We start from the raw sequence: 13,902 nt of genomic DNA on the forward strand, positions 1-13,902 counted from the left end.
TATATGTAGCCCTGGGTATCCTCGGCTCATGCTCCAAGTGGTTGTAGACAGTGGTCACGCCAAGGGCTACCGGTGACGGCGCAACTGTTGCTCCAGCCGAGGTTGTCGCTGCTAAACACTAGAGTAAACTAGCTTTCCATATCAACATCAAGGGACATATAAGGCAGAGTAGAGACACGGTACCAGGGTTGCTAGCTCTATAAAACTTTATAATTTTTTTTTGAATGACTTGACTTGCTTTTGACAAGATGCCCGAAGCCAAACCTCAGATTTCCTGGCTAGCTATTCTGGATCTCATCCCAGGAGCATTTTCAATATTTCTTGCTGGATTGATTGCAGCATGCACGGGGCTATGGCGCAGTAAGAGAGATGCTCCTACGCTTTACTTGCACATATCCTATGCTGTCATGCGCAAGACGTCAGCACGATACTCGCCAGTGCAACTTCAATGGGCTCTACCAACCTCGGATCAGGTCTATCGCAGCTATGCGCGGTCTGCCAAAATAAAACCTGAAATTATCAATTTGGCAAATGGCGCCAGTGGCTACTGGGTTGGTGACAAACACGCCAAGAATATCATCATTTGGTTCCACGGTGAGATTGTGCCATGTATGTAGAAATTGCAGGAAATCAACAAGCTAATACAACGAATAGGTGGTGGTTTCAATATGGCAGCAGTCCCAGCTTTCTTCGAGTTTTGGCAAAGCTTCATTGTTGCACTCCGCAGAAGCGACAAAGACGTTGCAATCTTTGCCATGTCATATAGCCTCGCACCACAAGCAACATACCCGACTCAACTTATTCAAGCTGTGGATGCCTTGCGATATGTTGATTCTCAGAAGCAGCGTGCAGAGTCCATTGTTTTGGCTGGTGACTCGGCAGGTGCTAGTTTAGCATTTGGTGTATTATCTCATCTTGCCCATCCACATCCAGCAATTGAGAGGCTTCAGCTGGCAAAGCCATTAGATGGCCTTGTGGTGGTAGGATATCCAGGTGCAACAAATGATAGTCACGTTCCAGCAGGGTCTGAAAGATATTGGGGCGGTGACCTCATTGACCCAGTCGTGGTTGAGAATTGGATGAAAGGTTACATGGGCAATTCTGCCCCGGACTACTATACTGACCCGATAGGCGCTCCGGATAGCTGGTTTCACAATCTACCAACAAAGCGCACGTTGATGCTTGCGGGGGGCAACGAGTTGCTAAGGCCCATGATTGAAGCCTTCGCGCAGAAGCTCAAGGTGAGATGATCACCAACGTACTCTTCTGACGCAGTATTTTTCAAGCTAACTCTTAATCAAGCCCATAATTCCGAATCTGGAATTTTTCATTGGTCAATCTGAGGCTCATATAGCACCAGTATATAATCTTTACCTAGGAGACAAGACGCCAACACAGCAAGGCTTGAGCTTGATAGCCTGGTTAGAAGGCATTTTCTGATGGCTGCCATCTTAGCGGCCTTCTCATGGGATATCTTCATAAAGAAACGGAGAACGGTTTCAGATGCATTTTAAAGCTGTTCTGATTTTATTCGAGAGCAGAATGGTCTAGTCGACTTTTTGTATCACCGCCTACCATCAATTACACCTCACAGCTTGGACCTACACAGCGGCACGGGCTGCATGCCGGCAACGTTGATATATCGCGCGCCAGCTACACACAATACAAGAAAACTGCCGTACTTTCCATGACTGGGAGAATAACCGCACTGTAGGTTGGCCTATTCTCAAGCGCGGGACACCTTCAGAGAGTGACACGTGCAGCGGCGACGAGGGCAGAGATGCAGGAACAACTGCCATCGAGGGACCATGTTGCTTGCCATATGTTCTTCCCTTTGCTGCGCGCCAGCGGATGGTCCAGGTTTGTTAGTCTATCTAGTGCCATCCGCTCTTACACGTAGCTCGGGGTATAATTGGATACATCACACGTGGTCCAAGGAACAAGTTTGGCGGGTATCTATTACATTTATATAGACAAAAGCTACATCTATCCATCCAAGAGTCCTGTTGCCAGCTTCTCAAGATCTTCCAACGTCTCGGGCTCCTCGTCCACCTCAAACACCTTTCCGCTCTTCTTACTTTTGCTCTTCTTCTTCTTTTTCGTTTTCTCACCCTCGTCCTCGTCTTCGTCCTGGAACCACTTCTTGGCCTTCTTCTTCGGCGGCTCGTCTTCTTCACTGCCCTCTCCCGCAATCGGTAGCGACCGCAGGAACTCGAGCGCTTCGTTGCTGTCCCCGCCGTCGACCAACTGCGGCGCCTCGTCGCCACCCTCCCCTTCTTCTCCTCCCTCCTCATCGCCGCCGGCGCCCAAATGCTCTGCACGCTCCAGTGCCTTGCGCTTCTCCTTCTTCTCGCGCTTCTTCTGCTTGGCCAGTGCCTTGTCATCGGCGTCGGCCGCGCGCACGCGCTGCGCTTCGCTCTCGAGGAATTGTGCGCGCTGCGTGGCGGCGTCGCCGGCCTCCTTAAAGTCTTGCTCACGCTGCAGCTCGTAAATCTCGTGCGCGTTGCCCTCGTCGTCAAAGACGAGCTTGGAGGAATTGCCCATGAATTTCAGCATCTTCTTCTTGGATTGCAGAGCCTTTTCGCGGCGCTTCGAGTCAATCACGTAGGGCTCTTGGCCGCCGAGGCCGTGAATGACTTTGGGTTCGTTGTGATTCACCTTTCTGACCTCGGCGTCTAAGTCGTCGTCGTTGAGGCGGCGTTTGACGGATAAGAAATCGTCATCCGAGTCACCGTCGGCGGCCTTGTCACCATCAACCACCATCTTGCTATAGTGAGCAGACAAAACGTCCTGATTGGTTCGCTCAAACATTTTGTCGTATTTTGTGCGCACTTCATTCTTCTTCTTCGTCTTCTTGGGCCCATCCAGATCCATATCCGACTCCGAATCGCTTGACATTCCTTGTCTGGAGGCATTCTTGATTTTCTTGATATCATCGCCCTTTTGGAACTTGATTTGTGGTGTACCAGGAAGCCCTAAGCTCGCGGCATATGCGTCTAAATCCAGCTTTTTGAGATTGAAGACTTCTTTATCTCGTTGTAGGTGGATGGACCGTGTGTAACTGATGAATGACTTTTGCCCAAGATACTTGAGGTCAGGGTTTTGGAAGCACATATTTTGCAAGTCGTTCTTGATGCTGCGCTTCTTTTTCTCTTTAATGTTAATCTTTTGGATAGGAATCTTTTTTTGCTCCAGCTTCTTAATCATGCCGTCCTCCTCACTCGGCTCGAGAAACAGCACCGCACGGCCTTCGCTCTCGAACCGGGCGGTACGGCCCACTCTGTGAATATATGTGTCGGTATCTTCGGGGCAGTCAACCTGGATGACCCAGTCGACGGCTGGAAAATCGATACCACGGGCGACAACGTCCGTGGCAAAGAGGCAAGCCTGCTTGGCTGCTGTGAATCGGTTTGTAATCTCGAGTCGCTGGACCTGCTTCTGGCGGCCGTGGAGGTGCAGCAGCGGGATACCCGGCTGCAGGTGTCGGAGACTTTCGTAGACGAAGCGGACTTGCTTGCCGGAGCTCAGAAAGACAATAATCTTGCTCTTGAGCGACGACTTGATGAAGCCGTACAGCGTATCGAGCTTCTCGTGTAGGGGCGTAACAATGTAGTGCTGCTGCAGATTGGTCGGGGTGGCCGAAATGGCGGCCTCGTGCACAGAGACGTACTCGGGGTCCTTGAGGCTGAGACGGGCCAGGTCCGACACCTTTTTGCTCTGCGTGGCGCTGAACATGAGCGTTTGGCGCCCCCGCGGCAGGTGCTCGACCAGCGCGTCGACGGCCGCCTGGAACCCCATGTCCATAATACGGTCCGCCTCGTCTAGTACCAGCATCTGCAGGTTGTTGACGTCGAGCCCGGCCGTCTGGTCGAGGTGCTGCAGCATGCGTCCCGGGGTGCACACGAGAATGTTCATGCGCGGCAGGCGATCCGCCTCCTCCTTGAGGCTCTTGCCGCCAATAACGAGACCTGCTGAGAAGCTGTGGTAGCGGCCAATCTTGTGCAGCACGTCGAATATCTGTACCGCTAGCTCACGTGTCGGCGAGAGGACGAGCGCGCCGAGGCCGTCGTACTCGGTCCACCGCGCGCGATACAGCTTCTCGAGCAGCGGTACCAAGAACGCTAGCGTCTTGCCGCTGCCAGTCTTGGCGGCGCCCAGTATGTCCCTGCCCTTCAGGGCCAGCGGGATCGCGCGCGCCTGGACGTCGGTGAGGGTCTGGAAGTGCGAGGCGGACAAGCCTTTGGTGGTGGCTCGACAGAGGGGCAGATCGGAAAAGTTATTGATTTCGGTGTTCTTGGGATCCTGTCGTGAAACAAAGGATCAGTTAGCATATGCGACCTAGACCTGGGATTGCGAGACATAGAGCGTGGAGAGAAGAACGGGACGGACGTACCAGCTCACGAATGGCGTCCTCCAGCGTTGTCAGGTCGTCCTGATCTCGCTTCCGCTTCTGGTGGCGAATGTCAGTTTTGTTTTGCCTCGCCGGCCGCGGTTGTCGCTCAGATACGCGAGGATTGGCAGCCATGTTTGCGTCTCGCAAATTTTCGCTGCGGTGGTGAGAATTGAGGACTGAATGGGCCTGTTCAAAACCTTTTCTACAAACGACAAGAAAAAAAGTTGCTGGAGATCTGCCCCACAGCCGGTCGTGGTGGGGCCGGCGCGGAACTCTTCCACGGTGACTTCGATCTACATCTAATCATATTTAAAGCCCAGAATTTGTCTCTCTCAAAGTTCAATGCAACGCGTCAAGAAGAATCAATCGTGTAGAAATAATCAAGAGAAAGAGTCAATGTATTCAAAGCCCGTGTGTCCTCGCTCGTTGTACTCTGTACTGATCAAAACACGCTATGTTCCATCCATGTCCGAGAAACGCCACTCTTCTAAATATGTCAAGATAATGTACCAAGAATACCAAAAACACAATATACCGCCCCTTCCATGCCGTTCTTCTAAAATAACATTACATAACAGCGCTTCCTTCATGAAGCGCTGCCCGTTCTGGGATTCACCAGGGAACACCTCTGTAGTCCCGGCTCTCCCCGTACAGCCTCACCCGATAAAAGCAGGTGTGCCATTTGGCGCCGTAGTTGCTCACCGCGCGGACAATGACATGGTCCGTCGCGGCGCCCAAATCGAGCAACTCGTCGCTCAGTTTGTGAACCTGCACTCCGTCATGAGGCTGGACGTCCTCATAGACAAACTGTGCAATCTTCACGAACCGCGCCGGAAGCGCGGCGGGGCTGACATTCCAGCCGGCGTTATCCTCACCGAGCGGGTAAATGTCCGGAAAATGCTTCGCCGAAAATTCTTTCACGACGTCGCGGAGCTGTGGGTCGATCTCGGCGTAGACCTCAATTTCCTTGGGTCGCGCGTTGGGATCTGTCGTGGCCGCGGCAACAATGTGCTCAACCACAATGTGCTGCGGGATGATGCGATGCGCCATCTGCACAGACAGAATGGCGCCGTGCGGGTTGCCTCTGTGGTTCACAGAGCGCGCCGCGCACCAGCAGTCTCCCTCATCCGACCACGGCTCCAGGGCCACTCGTGGGATAGGTGTTTGCACGCCCTTGAGACCCTTTTGTACGACATACGTCGAATCCTTGGGTGGCTTAAAGGGCGGCGAGGTGTGCTGCGCATCTATTGTCGCGCCAGCACCGACACCAAAGTAATTAATCTGGTGTCGCAAAACGTTATCCCAATGCGAGTGAATCTGGCCGCGTGCCATAGCCTCCAGATTCATATCCGCCATTGCCTTGGTGACCAAGTCGTGGACCAGAGTGACGATTTCCGCCTTGCTCATGCTATCCGGAGCCCCCTTTCCAGCCAGTAATGCTGCCTGGCGAATCAAAACTTCGAGCCGCGGTTGGAGCTCAACCAGTTCGGCCCGGACCTCTGCGCGATGTGTAGCGAATTCGTTTTTGAGGTGGCGCAGAAATTCTTCGCGAGAGACGACTGAAGAGTGCTTGTTGCTCTCGTCAATGTGCTGTTTGACGATGCGCTGCAGCCTCTTGTCAAACTCTCTTTGCGATCCAGCATTCTGTATCTGGTCAAGCGCAGACCCAAGCATCTCTGAAATCTTGGCGTCATTGTTCTTGATCCAGGCATCCCAGAATCCTGCTGCACCTTCCTTAATACGCGCTTCCATGCTATCGACCGTCATGTTGATTTGCTTCGTAAAGGTCGGGTCTTTGGTAATACGAGACGCAATGGCTTGCCAATGCGCCTCGGACGCGACCTCGTACGAGCCATCTTTCTGTTCAAAGGTCAAAAAGTCACCATCACGGTGAATGAGGTCCCTCAGCGCGTGCCAGAATTCTTGCGCAACCACGGGGTTGCCATCCTCCAGCTGGACATGCACCAGTTTTGGCACGACTGCTTCGAGTTTCTTCAGCGATTTTTCATGCAGCTTGCCCGCTTGCTGGATGCGCTCAAACTCGCGCTGGTACTGTCTCAAGTACTCATCCAAGCGGGCCAAGCCGTCATTGTCCAGATGTGACAGATCTGGCAATGACGAAGACTGGCTCCATGTGGGCCAAGAAAACGCAGGTAGAAACCCGTGAGCCTTTCCAGCCATGTATCCCAAGCCTGGCCAGTGCGTTTCGGGCATTGAGAGAAGACGATCCATGCTAAAGTCGTCGTCTACCTTGCCAGAGAGGGTTGCATGCACCACACTGAACAGTGTGATGAGCCCGATAATCGCGGCAACGAAGTACATCACCATGCCCAGTGAAGAGAAAAGACCATCCAGGAGCGTTTGCGGGCAAAGCTTATTGACCAACTCCAAACCAGAGGCATATGCAGCGCTGAAAAGCCAGCATAGAGCCTCGAAGTAGGTGTACGGGTTCAAAAGCTGCCACCAATTGATGGTGTCCGTACGCAAATCGTCTTGATTGTGGCGAAAAGGCGACAGCATGGTCAAGGATCTGAGCCATGACCAATGCTGCCGGGAGTCGCCATTTTCAGATTCGCTCTCATTGGATTGTATTTCTTTTTGCATGGCGTCGTCCATCTCGCCATGATCCGATGCGTAGAATGAGCGAGTGGAAAATGGACTCGCTGAAACCGCAACATCTTTAGCCTGGGCGAATAGGCTTGGGCGAGCTGCTGTTGCTTCTTCGACGTCGCGTGTTACGTGGTCTGAGTTTCCACTTCGCTGGCGTAGAGGCGCGCGCTGACCAGACTCTGAGCGGCTCGAAAACCGCTTTTTCTCTTGCACAATGCTCTGTGCAGCCATCGTATCTTGGCCTGTCAGCAAGGCCTGTGTGCTGCTGAGCTTTGTGGTCGGGTTCTTTTCACGCAGGCGTCGGGCATTAGCAGAAGCCGTTTCACTAGGCTTCTGATTGCCCAGGGTGACGGTTTTGGGCTGTGGCTGCTTCGGTCGTCGAGGACTACTGCGAAGACCGGGTGTGCCCAGTGCGCTTGGCGAGCTGGGCTGCTCGTTCTCAGCATTCGAGGATCGCCGGGGTACCTCGGATGAGAGTGAAGGCAGCTCCGGATAACCAAGAGGTTGGTGTTCGGATGCTCGCCTCTGAAGCACTGCGCTGGAGTCTTGATGTTGCTCGACGATTGGCGCAGCGACTGGCGAAGATGCTATCGATGCTTCGCTATAGTAGTCGCTTTCAATGTCAAAGCCGCGAGCAACATCTCCGTCACTATCATCTCTGTGTTCTGACAGAGATACAGAACCAACTTCTTTTGACTCTGGAGCAATCACAATCAGCATCTCGTCGACGCTACAACACGGAAAAAAGGGCTGTACTTACTTTGAAGTGGCTTGAATGAGGGTGGAGGCATTGCTTGCCTATCCTCGTCATTTTCGACGCTGCCACGCTCTTGGCGTTCAGCTTCCTCGAGAAACAAGTCGGCACCTGACTGTCGACGGTGCTGCGCCGCTTGTTGCTGCTCCTGTCTCTCCAGAGCACCCTGTACTGCCCCGCTGAGGTCGACGACATCGCCGCGCAAGAGTGGTCTGGCGGGCGATGGTTCTGCGGCTGCTCCGTATGTGTACTGCCTACGCGCGCTTGGTGTGCCGTGCAGCGGCGGTAGGTTGGGCTTGCGAAACTCGGTCGCGTCGTCCTCGGGGGCTGGAGTCGCTCTGGCACGCTCTCGAGCAACAATACCGGGACGACGGCGAATGGGATATGGTGTGGGTGGCATTTTAAATGGCGAATGTGTTAATGCCGAGGATGTGTGAGGAAAGTTTTATAAAAAGTGAGGACGAAATGAGTCCTGGGGCTCTGACGGCTTAAGTGAGTGAGTGAGGGCCAAGTCAGCTCGCGATTGTCGAGGCGCCCAGACCAGAACGGCCGCAGCCGTGGTGGGTATGCACAGGCGCAGCACGGCGGATGTTGAAGCGTCCTCGTATTTGAAATCTATCGAAAGACGTTATCGCCTTTGTTATCGAGTTTGGCGCGTGTATGTGAGATGCTCGGCAACAAAGGGTGCCTCTGGTGAGCTGGGCGGACAAGGCGGATCCAGCTGGCCAGTGCGTCGTTGTCAAGGAAGGCGGAATCCTTCCACAGCGAATTGACAATGAGGCGATGCGGTCAAAGACGTAAAGATGTGCTTACGAAAAGCAGTTCAAGGTAAAAAACAAGAAGCTGTTGTCGAAATACGTTCGCCGAGCTGGGCAAGCGGTTTTATATGCAAGTGTTTTGGTCACCAATGAAGAAGCGCGACTTGGGCGGCGTGTTGAGACCGAGGATTAGGCGGAGCCGCTGGTGGGAAAGTGGCTGGTGGTGCACAAGTACCACCTGTGCACAAGAGCACAAGAGCACAAGGAACTGCATATACGGAATATCTGCAAGGCTATGGGAGAAGCTACTCGATATAATTGGTAGTATACTCTGTGCAACTCGATATCTGGATTTATTGTTTCAACTTGTTCCTCAGTTGCTGGTGCGCATGAGAGTACCCATTGTTTGGAGTAACCGGTGTGGCTGGGCTGTGGCACCATCGTGGCGCGAACTTGTTCCAAGATAGTTGCACAAGCTGCAATCCGGTCCTTTCCTGGGTAAAAATGTGCAAAGTATCACAGCGGCCAGCCAAGACGCTTCAACGGATTGGCTGTCGATTGTTTGTTGTGATTTGATTTGTTTCAGTTCTTGGGTGAAATTTCTTCTTCTTTTTGCTCATCTGAGGGCTCATTTTTCGTTGCACAGAAATCGTGGCCCGCTGTGTCGATTCCATTGTCGATGCTACTAATCCCCTCGAGGCGGTGTACATGCGAAAGTCTTTTGAAGACACTCAAACAGCAGAGATGCTAACTAAAAAGCATACCACAGTTAGCGGCAAGCGAGTCAAAGGGACCCACGTATAACGCTCACGAGTCACAACAGGCAAACGACCGCACTTGCACACCAATACCGCTGGCATTGCGGAGAGAATACCTCGTTGATCAGTTAGGCCACCCACTAAAACGGCGGCGCCACGGCTGGCTCTGATTTGTGCGGTAATAGAGAACCTTGAGAACAATCAGCCACCCGCAACGATGATCAGACCCCCGTGGGCACTCAAGCACTCAATCTCGTTAGTTAGCCCATTACGCCGTTTCTGCAGGTCGCATTTCATGCATCAGAGAAACCAGTAAAGAACCTGGAGGGCGGCCCGCGAGGCTGTTTGATGCCCGCTTTATCAGAGGGGCAAGCCGCTAATCATGGACCGATAGGGCATCCTTGAAGCCCCTGGAACCACCAAAAGATCCCCTGTAGCTGGCATGTGGGGGACAAAAAGCAGCCGCACTAGGTATTGGGATGGCTTTGACAGACGAAAGACGAATGAGCAATAGGACTTTAGATGAATGAACTTTGAAGTGTCGTATGACCTCTCAACATCGAAAATATTTATGCCATTTTTGAACTCTCAATCACAGATGTTTGAAAGTTTATCTGAGATGGTGGTGGTGGTGGTGGTAAAAGCAGGCCAAATTGACGCATCACCCCCAAACCACCCTGTATGTAGCCACATTATTTCGCTGCCCCTCCATTTCCCATCCCTGTGCCTGCAACAGCCTGATTGCAATTTGCATGCTGCCCCTCGCCTCCCCACCGTCCTTATCATCAAACTTGCCTCCCTCATTTTTGTTCCTTCCATTGCGCATCATCACACATTTGTCCAGCGTCCCGTTTGCACTCGAAAGAAACAATGCCTGTTGGAACAGTCCTCGTTACCGGGTAAGCTGTGGCTTCCTGCCCCTCGATCGGCCGGCACTTCTGGCTTGTCGCGTACAAACACCGCAACTCGGCGGGGCTGACCATGGTCACAGTGGTACCGGCTACATTGGCTCCTTCACCACCTTGACCCTCCTCGAGAACGGTTACGATGTCGTCATTGTCGACAACCTCTACAACTCCTTCGAGAATGTCATCGACCGCATTGAGAAGCTCTGCGGACGTCGCCCCGCCTTTCACAATGCTGACCTGACAGACGAAAAGGCTGTCGACGCCGTCTTCGACAAGCACCCCGAGATTGACTCTGTGATTCACTTTGCCGCCCTCAAGGTAGGCAGAAACAACGTCAAGACGACCAACATGTAATCAACTGCTGACGCCCCGACGCACAGGCTGTTGGCGAGTCTGGCGAGATCCCTCTCGAATACTACCGCGTCAATGTCGGCGGCAGCATCAGCCTCATGCGCTCCATGACCCGCCACAACGTCTCAAACATCGTCTTCTCCTCCTCCGCCACCGTCTACGGCGATGCCACCCGATTTCCCAACATGATACCTATCCCCGAGCACTGCCCAATTGGTCCCACAAACACCTACGGTCGTACCAAGTCCACAATCGAAGACGTCATTACCGACCACGTCAATGCTGAGCGCAACAGACTGAAGAAGGAAAGCAAGCCCTTCGAGCACTGGAACGGCGCTCTTCTGCGATACTTCAACCCCTGCGGTGCCCACCCTAGTGGTATCATGGGCGAGGATCCCCAGGGTGTCCCCTACAACCTGTTACCTTTACTTGGTCACGTTGCTACTGGCAAGCGCGACAAGCTGCTCGTGTTCGGTGATGGTACGTGACTACAACAGCAGCCGAGAAGAAAGATGATACTTATAATACTCCTAGATTATTCTTCCCGTGATGGCACTGCCATTCGCGACTACATTCACGTCATCGACCTTGCCAAGGGACATCTCGCTGCTCTCCAGTACCTTCGTGACAACAAGCCCGGTGTCAAGGCATGGAATCTTGGTTCCGGACGTGGCAGCACCGTCTTTGAAATGATCAAGGCTTTTAGCTCCGTTGTCGGCCGCGATCTTCCCTACGAAGTTGTTGCCCGCCGCCAGGGTGACGTCCTCGACCTTACGGCCAACCCTACTCTCGCCAACAAGGAACTAAAGTGGAAGACTGAAATACCCATGGAAAAGGCATGCGAGGATCTGTGGCGCTGGGTCAGCAACAACCCCGAAGGCTACCGTCAGGAGCCTCCGGCTGAGTTGATGAATGCCATTCAGACACCAAAGGCATAGTGGCAATGCTATTTACAGAATGGATAGGGAAGCAATTGGTCAAATAAGCGAGATGTATTCCAACGAGATAGATATAGGCCAATGACAGCTCTGAAAGAGCTATAAACAGGCACTAGCAAAGGCAGGACCAGCTAAACAAACTAATGTCAGAGACAAAAGTCGACACGCACGAGTTGTGCTCTAACCCATCTAACCCAAAGTCCACGCTGATTTGTATTCTACCAATTTTTACCTTTCTGTGACGCATGTCCATTAATTAATCTTGATAAGTAGCTTGCCGACCGTCTTTCGGCTCTCAATGTCAGCGTGCGCCTTGGCGACATCCTTGAGGTTGTAGGTGGCGTGGTGGAGCACCTTGAGCTTGCCAGAACGAACAAACTCAAAGACCTCACCGGCGTATTTCTCCAGAGCGTCACGTTCCGCCAGGTATCCAAAAAGGATAGGGCGAGAGAGCCGGATATTTTTGGGGCCGAGGGTTGGTCGAATATCAAAAGGCTCAACGTTGCCCGACTGGTGTATTTGTGTTAGTCGAGTCGGAATCAATAAACTAGAGGGGAGGCTGAAAGCTAAAAGCTAAAAAAAAAAAATAAAAAAAAATAAAAAAAATCTTGAAGCAAAAAACTTACAGCATTGCCAAGCATCACCAAGCTTCCGCCTACGGCAATCGCTTCGAGGTCCTGCTGAAAGGTGGCCTTGCCGACGCCGTCGTAGATGCTGTCGGCGCCGTGGCCGCCCGTAATCTCCTTGACCTTGGCGACCCAGTCGTCGTTTGAGTTGACGACGTGGTCAGCGCCGAGATCCTTGACGATGGCGAGCTTCTCTTCGGAGCTCGCCGACGCAATCACCTTGGCGCCCACGACCTTGAGCAGCTGCACAAGCAGCGACCCGACACCGCCGGCGGCCGCGTGCACAAACGCCCACTCGCCGGGCTGCGTGAGCGCCGCGCGGCGGATAAACGTCCACGCCGTGAGGCCCTGCAGGTAAACGGCGACGGCGTCTTGCGTGGAGACGCCTGCGGGGACAGCGACGGCGGCGGCGGCCTTGACGGTCGAGTACTCGGCGTAGGTGCCCGTGCCGCTCATGAAGACGACGGTGCTACCAATGGCGTGCTGCGGGGTGGCGGCGGCGGCGGCGGATCCGACGGCGACGACCTCGCCGGCGCCGTCTTGTCCGAGGATGCGGGGAAAAGACGGCGACGGGTACTGGCCGGAGCGGAAATAGGTGTCAATGTAGTTGACGCCGGCAATGGCGTTGCGGACGAGGATCTCGTCGGGCTGCGGCTGCGGCACGGGAACGTCCTTGAGCTCGAGAACCTCGGGGCCGCCGTTTTTGGCAATGGAAATGGCCTTCATGGTGGTAGGAATGGGAGCCATGTTGGAGGATTGTGTGTGGAAGAGCTGAGAGTTGAAGGAGGGTAGGAATGGAGAAAAAGGCGGCAAGGCAGAGATGTGAGGCCGGATAAGTTGCTGCTGTGCTTGGAGAGCTGGTGATGGTGGTGGTAGTGGTGGGGTAATGAGCAGCGAAGCTCCAGATTTGGAGTGCGGGGGATGATGTCGACACTTGGGCGCGTGGCGAATGCAGAACTGGCGCAGCATGTATCCAGACAGTATGGGTGATGAATTAAAGTCTAGAGAATCAATTGGCAGAGAAAAGTATTAAGAAACGCAAGTTGCAGTGAGAGTTTGATATTGCGCAATCGTTGTTCGGAATGGGAACCGCAAGCAGCCGCCTCCATATGCTGGGTCTTGATCGTATTTATAAGCAAAGCTTTGGTGACATTGGGCCACCTCAAAGGGCGTAGTAGACACACCATGTAATTGATAAACCTTGAGATGAGTATTCAGTTGGAAAATTTATCTAAGAGGTAAAAAGGGCATATGATATGGTAGTTTTTGAACTATTGCGCCTCAGATTTTGAACCAGCAGGTGTACATTTGCTCGCACCCACGTTCTCAGCGGTACGTTGTGTCTTGGCCGAGGTGCCTCAGTACCTACGCGGGGTGCTCTTTAACATGGCCTCTAACATAATTTTGAATTTTCTAGGCACTTTATAAGACATTTTATAATCTTCAAAATATTTTCAAGACTTCTGGCATTATTTATATCTGACAAGGCTGACTTTGTTATGACATACCCCAGGATATGACATCTACGATAAACTGTCCTCAGGTACATCAGAAAACACCCCCGTCCCGCGCAGGTGGAAACCAATGCAGTCACGACTGCTTCAATCGACTTTGTAATCTGACAATAGCACGCGGGAAAATGGAGTTGAATCGAGAGTAATTTTTGGCCCAGGAAAGTACTTGAACAGCAGCCTTTGACATTCCCGTCTAGGCTAGATGCGGCATAAATTGAGAGCTTGTGCTCAGGTTTGTTTAGTTTACAGTTTGCGGCTCGGGCCACAAGGCCTAACTACCTAAAGAGGCGCA

General features: G+C 52.8%; 5 protein-coding genes across 5 annotated transcripts; 2 read left to right on the forward strand and 3 right to left on the reverse strand.

The window, feature by feature from the left end:
- Positions 1-248: 248 nt before the first annotated feature.
- On the forward strand, positions 249-1,408 carry BBA_08937 (lipase/thioesterase family protein; the record flags this gene model as incomplete). The annotated part of the gene is made up of 3 exons (XM_008604034.1): positions 249-609; positions 655-1,241; positions 1,379-1,408. 3 exons carry the CDS (start codon positions 249-251, stop codon positions 1,406-1,408), a joined length of 978 nt encoding a protein of 325 aa, XP_008602256.1.
- A 578-nt stretch (positions 1,409-1,986) lies between these two features.
- Positions 1,987-4,525, reverse strand: BBA_08938 (putative RNA helicase HCA4; the record flags this gene model as incomplete). Its single annotated transcript, XM_008604035.1, has 2 exons — positions 1,987-4,302; positions 4,394-4,525. 2 exons carry the CDS (start codon positions 4,523-4,525, stop codon positions 1,987-1,989), a joined length of 2,448 nt encoding a protein of 815 aa, XP_008602257.1.
- Positions 4,526-5,005: 480 nt separating this feature from the next.
- Positions 5,006-8,157, reverse strand: BBA_08939 (spindle pole body-associated protein sad1; the record flags this gene model as incomplete). Its single annotated transcript, XM_008604036.1, has 2 exons — positions 5,006-7,701; positions 7,764-8,157. The coding sequence occupies 2 exons, from the start codon at positions 8,155-8,157 to the stop codon at positions 5,006-5,008; spliced, it is 3,090 nt and encodes a 1,029-aa protein (XP_008602258.1).
- Positions 8,158-10,143: 1,986 nt separating this feature from the next.
- BBA_08940 (UDP-glucose 4-epimerase Gal10) lies at positions 10,144-11,470 on the forward strand (the record flags this gene model as incomplete). The annotated part of the gene is made up of 4 exons (XM_008604037.1): positions 10,144-10,172; positions 10,265-10,499; positions 10,562-11,012; positions 11,067-11,470. The coding sequence occupies 4 exons, from the start codon at positions 10,144-10,146 to the stop codon at positions 11,468-11,470; spliced, it is 1,119 nt and encodes a 372-aa protein (XP_008602259.1).
- Positions 11,471-11,722: 252 nt separating this feature from the next.
- Positions 11,723-12,843, reverse strand: BBA_08941 (quinone oxidoreductase; the record flags this gene model as incomplete). Its single annotated transcript, XM_008604038.1, has 2 exons — positions 11,723-11,980; positions 12,097-12,843. 2 exons carry the CDS (start codon positions 12,841-12,843, stop codon positions 11,723-11,725), a joined length of 1,005 nt encoding a protein of 334 aa, XP_008602260.1.
- Positions 12,844-13,902: the final 1,059 nt, after the last annotated feature.

The sequence above is a fragment of the Beauveria bassiana genome (genome assembly GCF_000280675.1).
Source record: "Beauveria bassiana ARSEF 2860 unplaced genomic scaffold BBA_S00042, whole genome shotgun sequence".
NCBI classification, from domain to species: Eukaryota; Fungi; Ascomycota; class Sordariomycetes; order Hypocreales; family Cordycipitaceae; genus Beauveria; species Beauveria bassiana.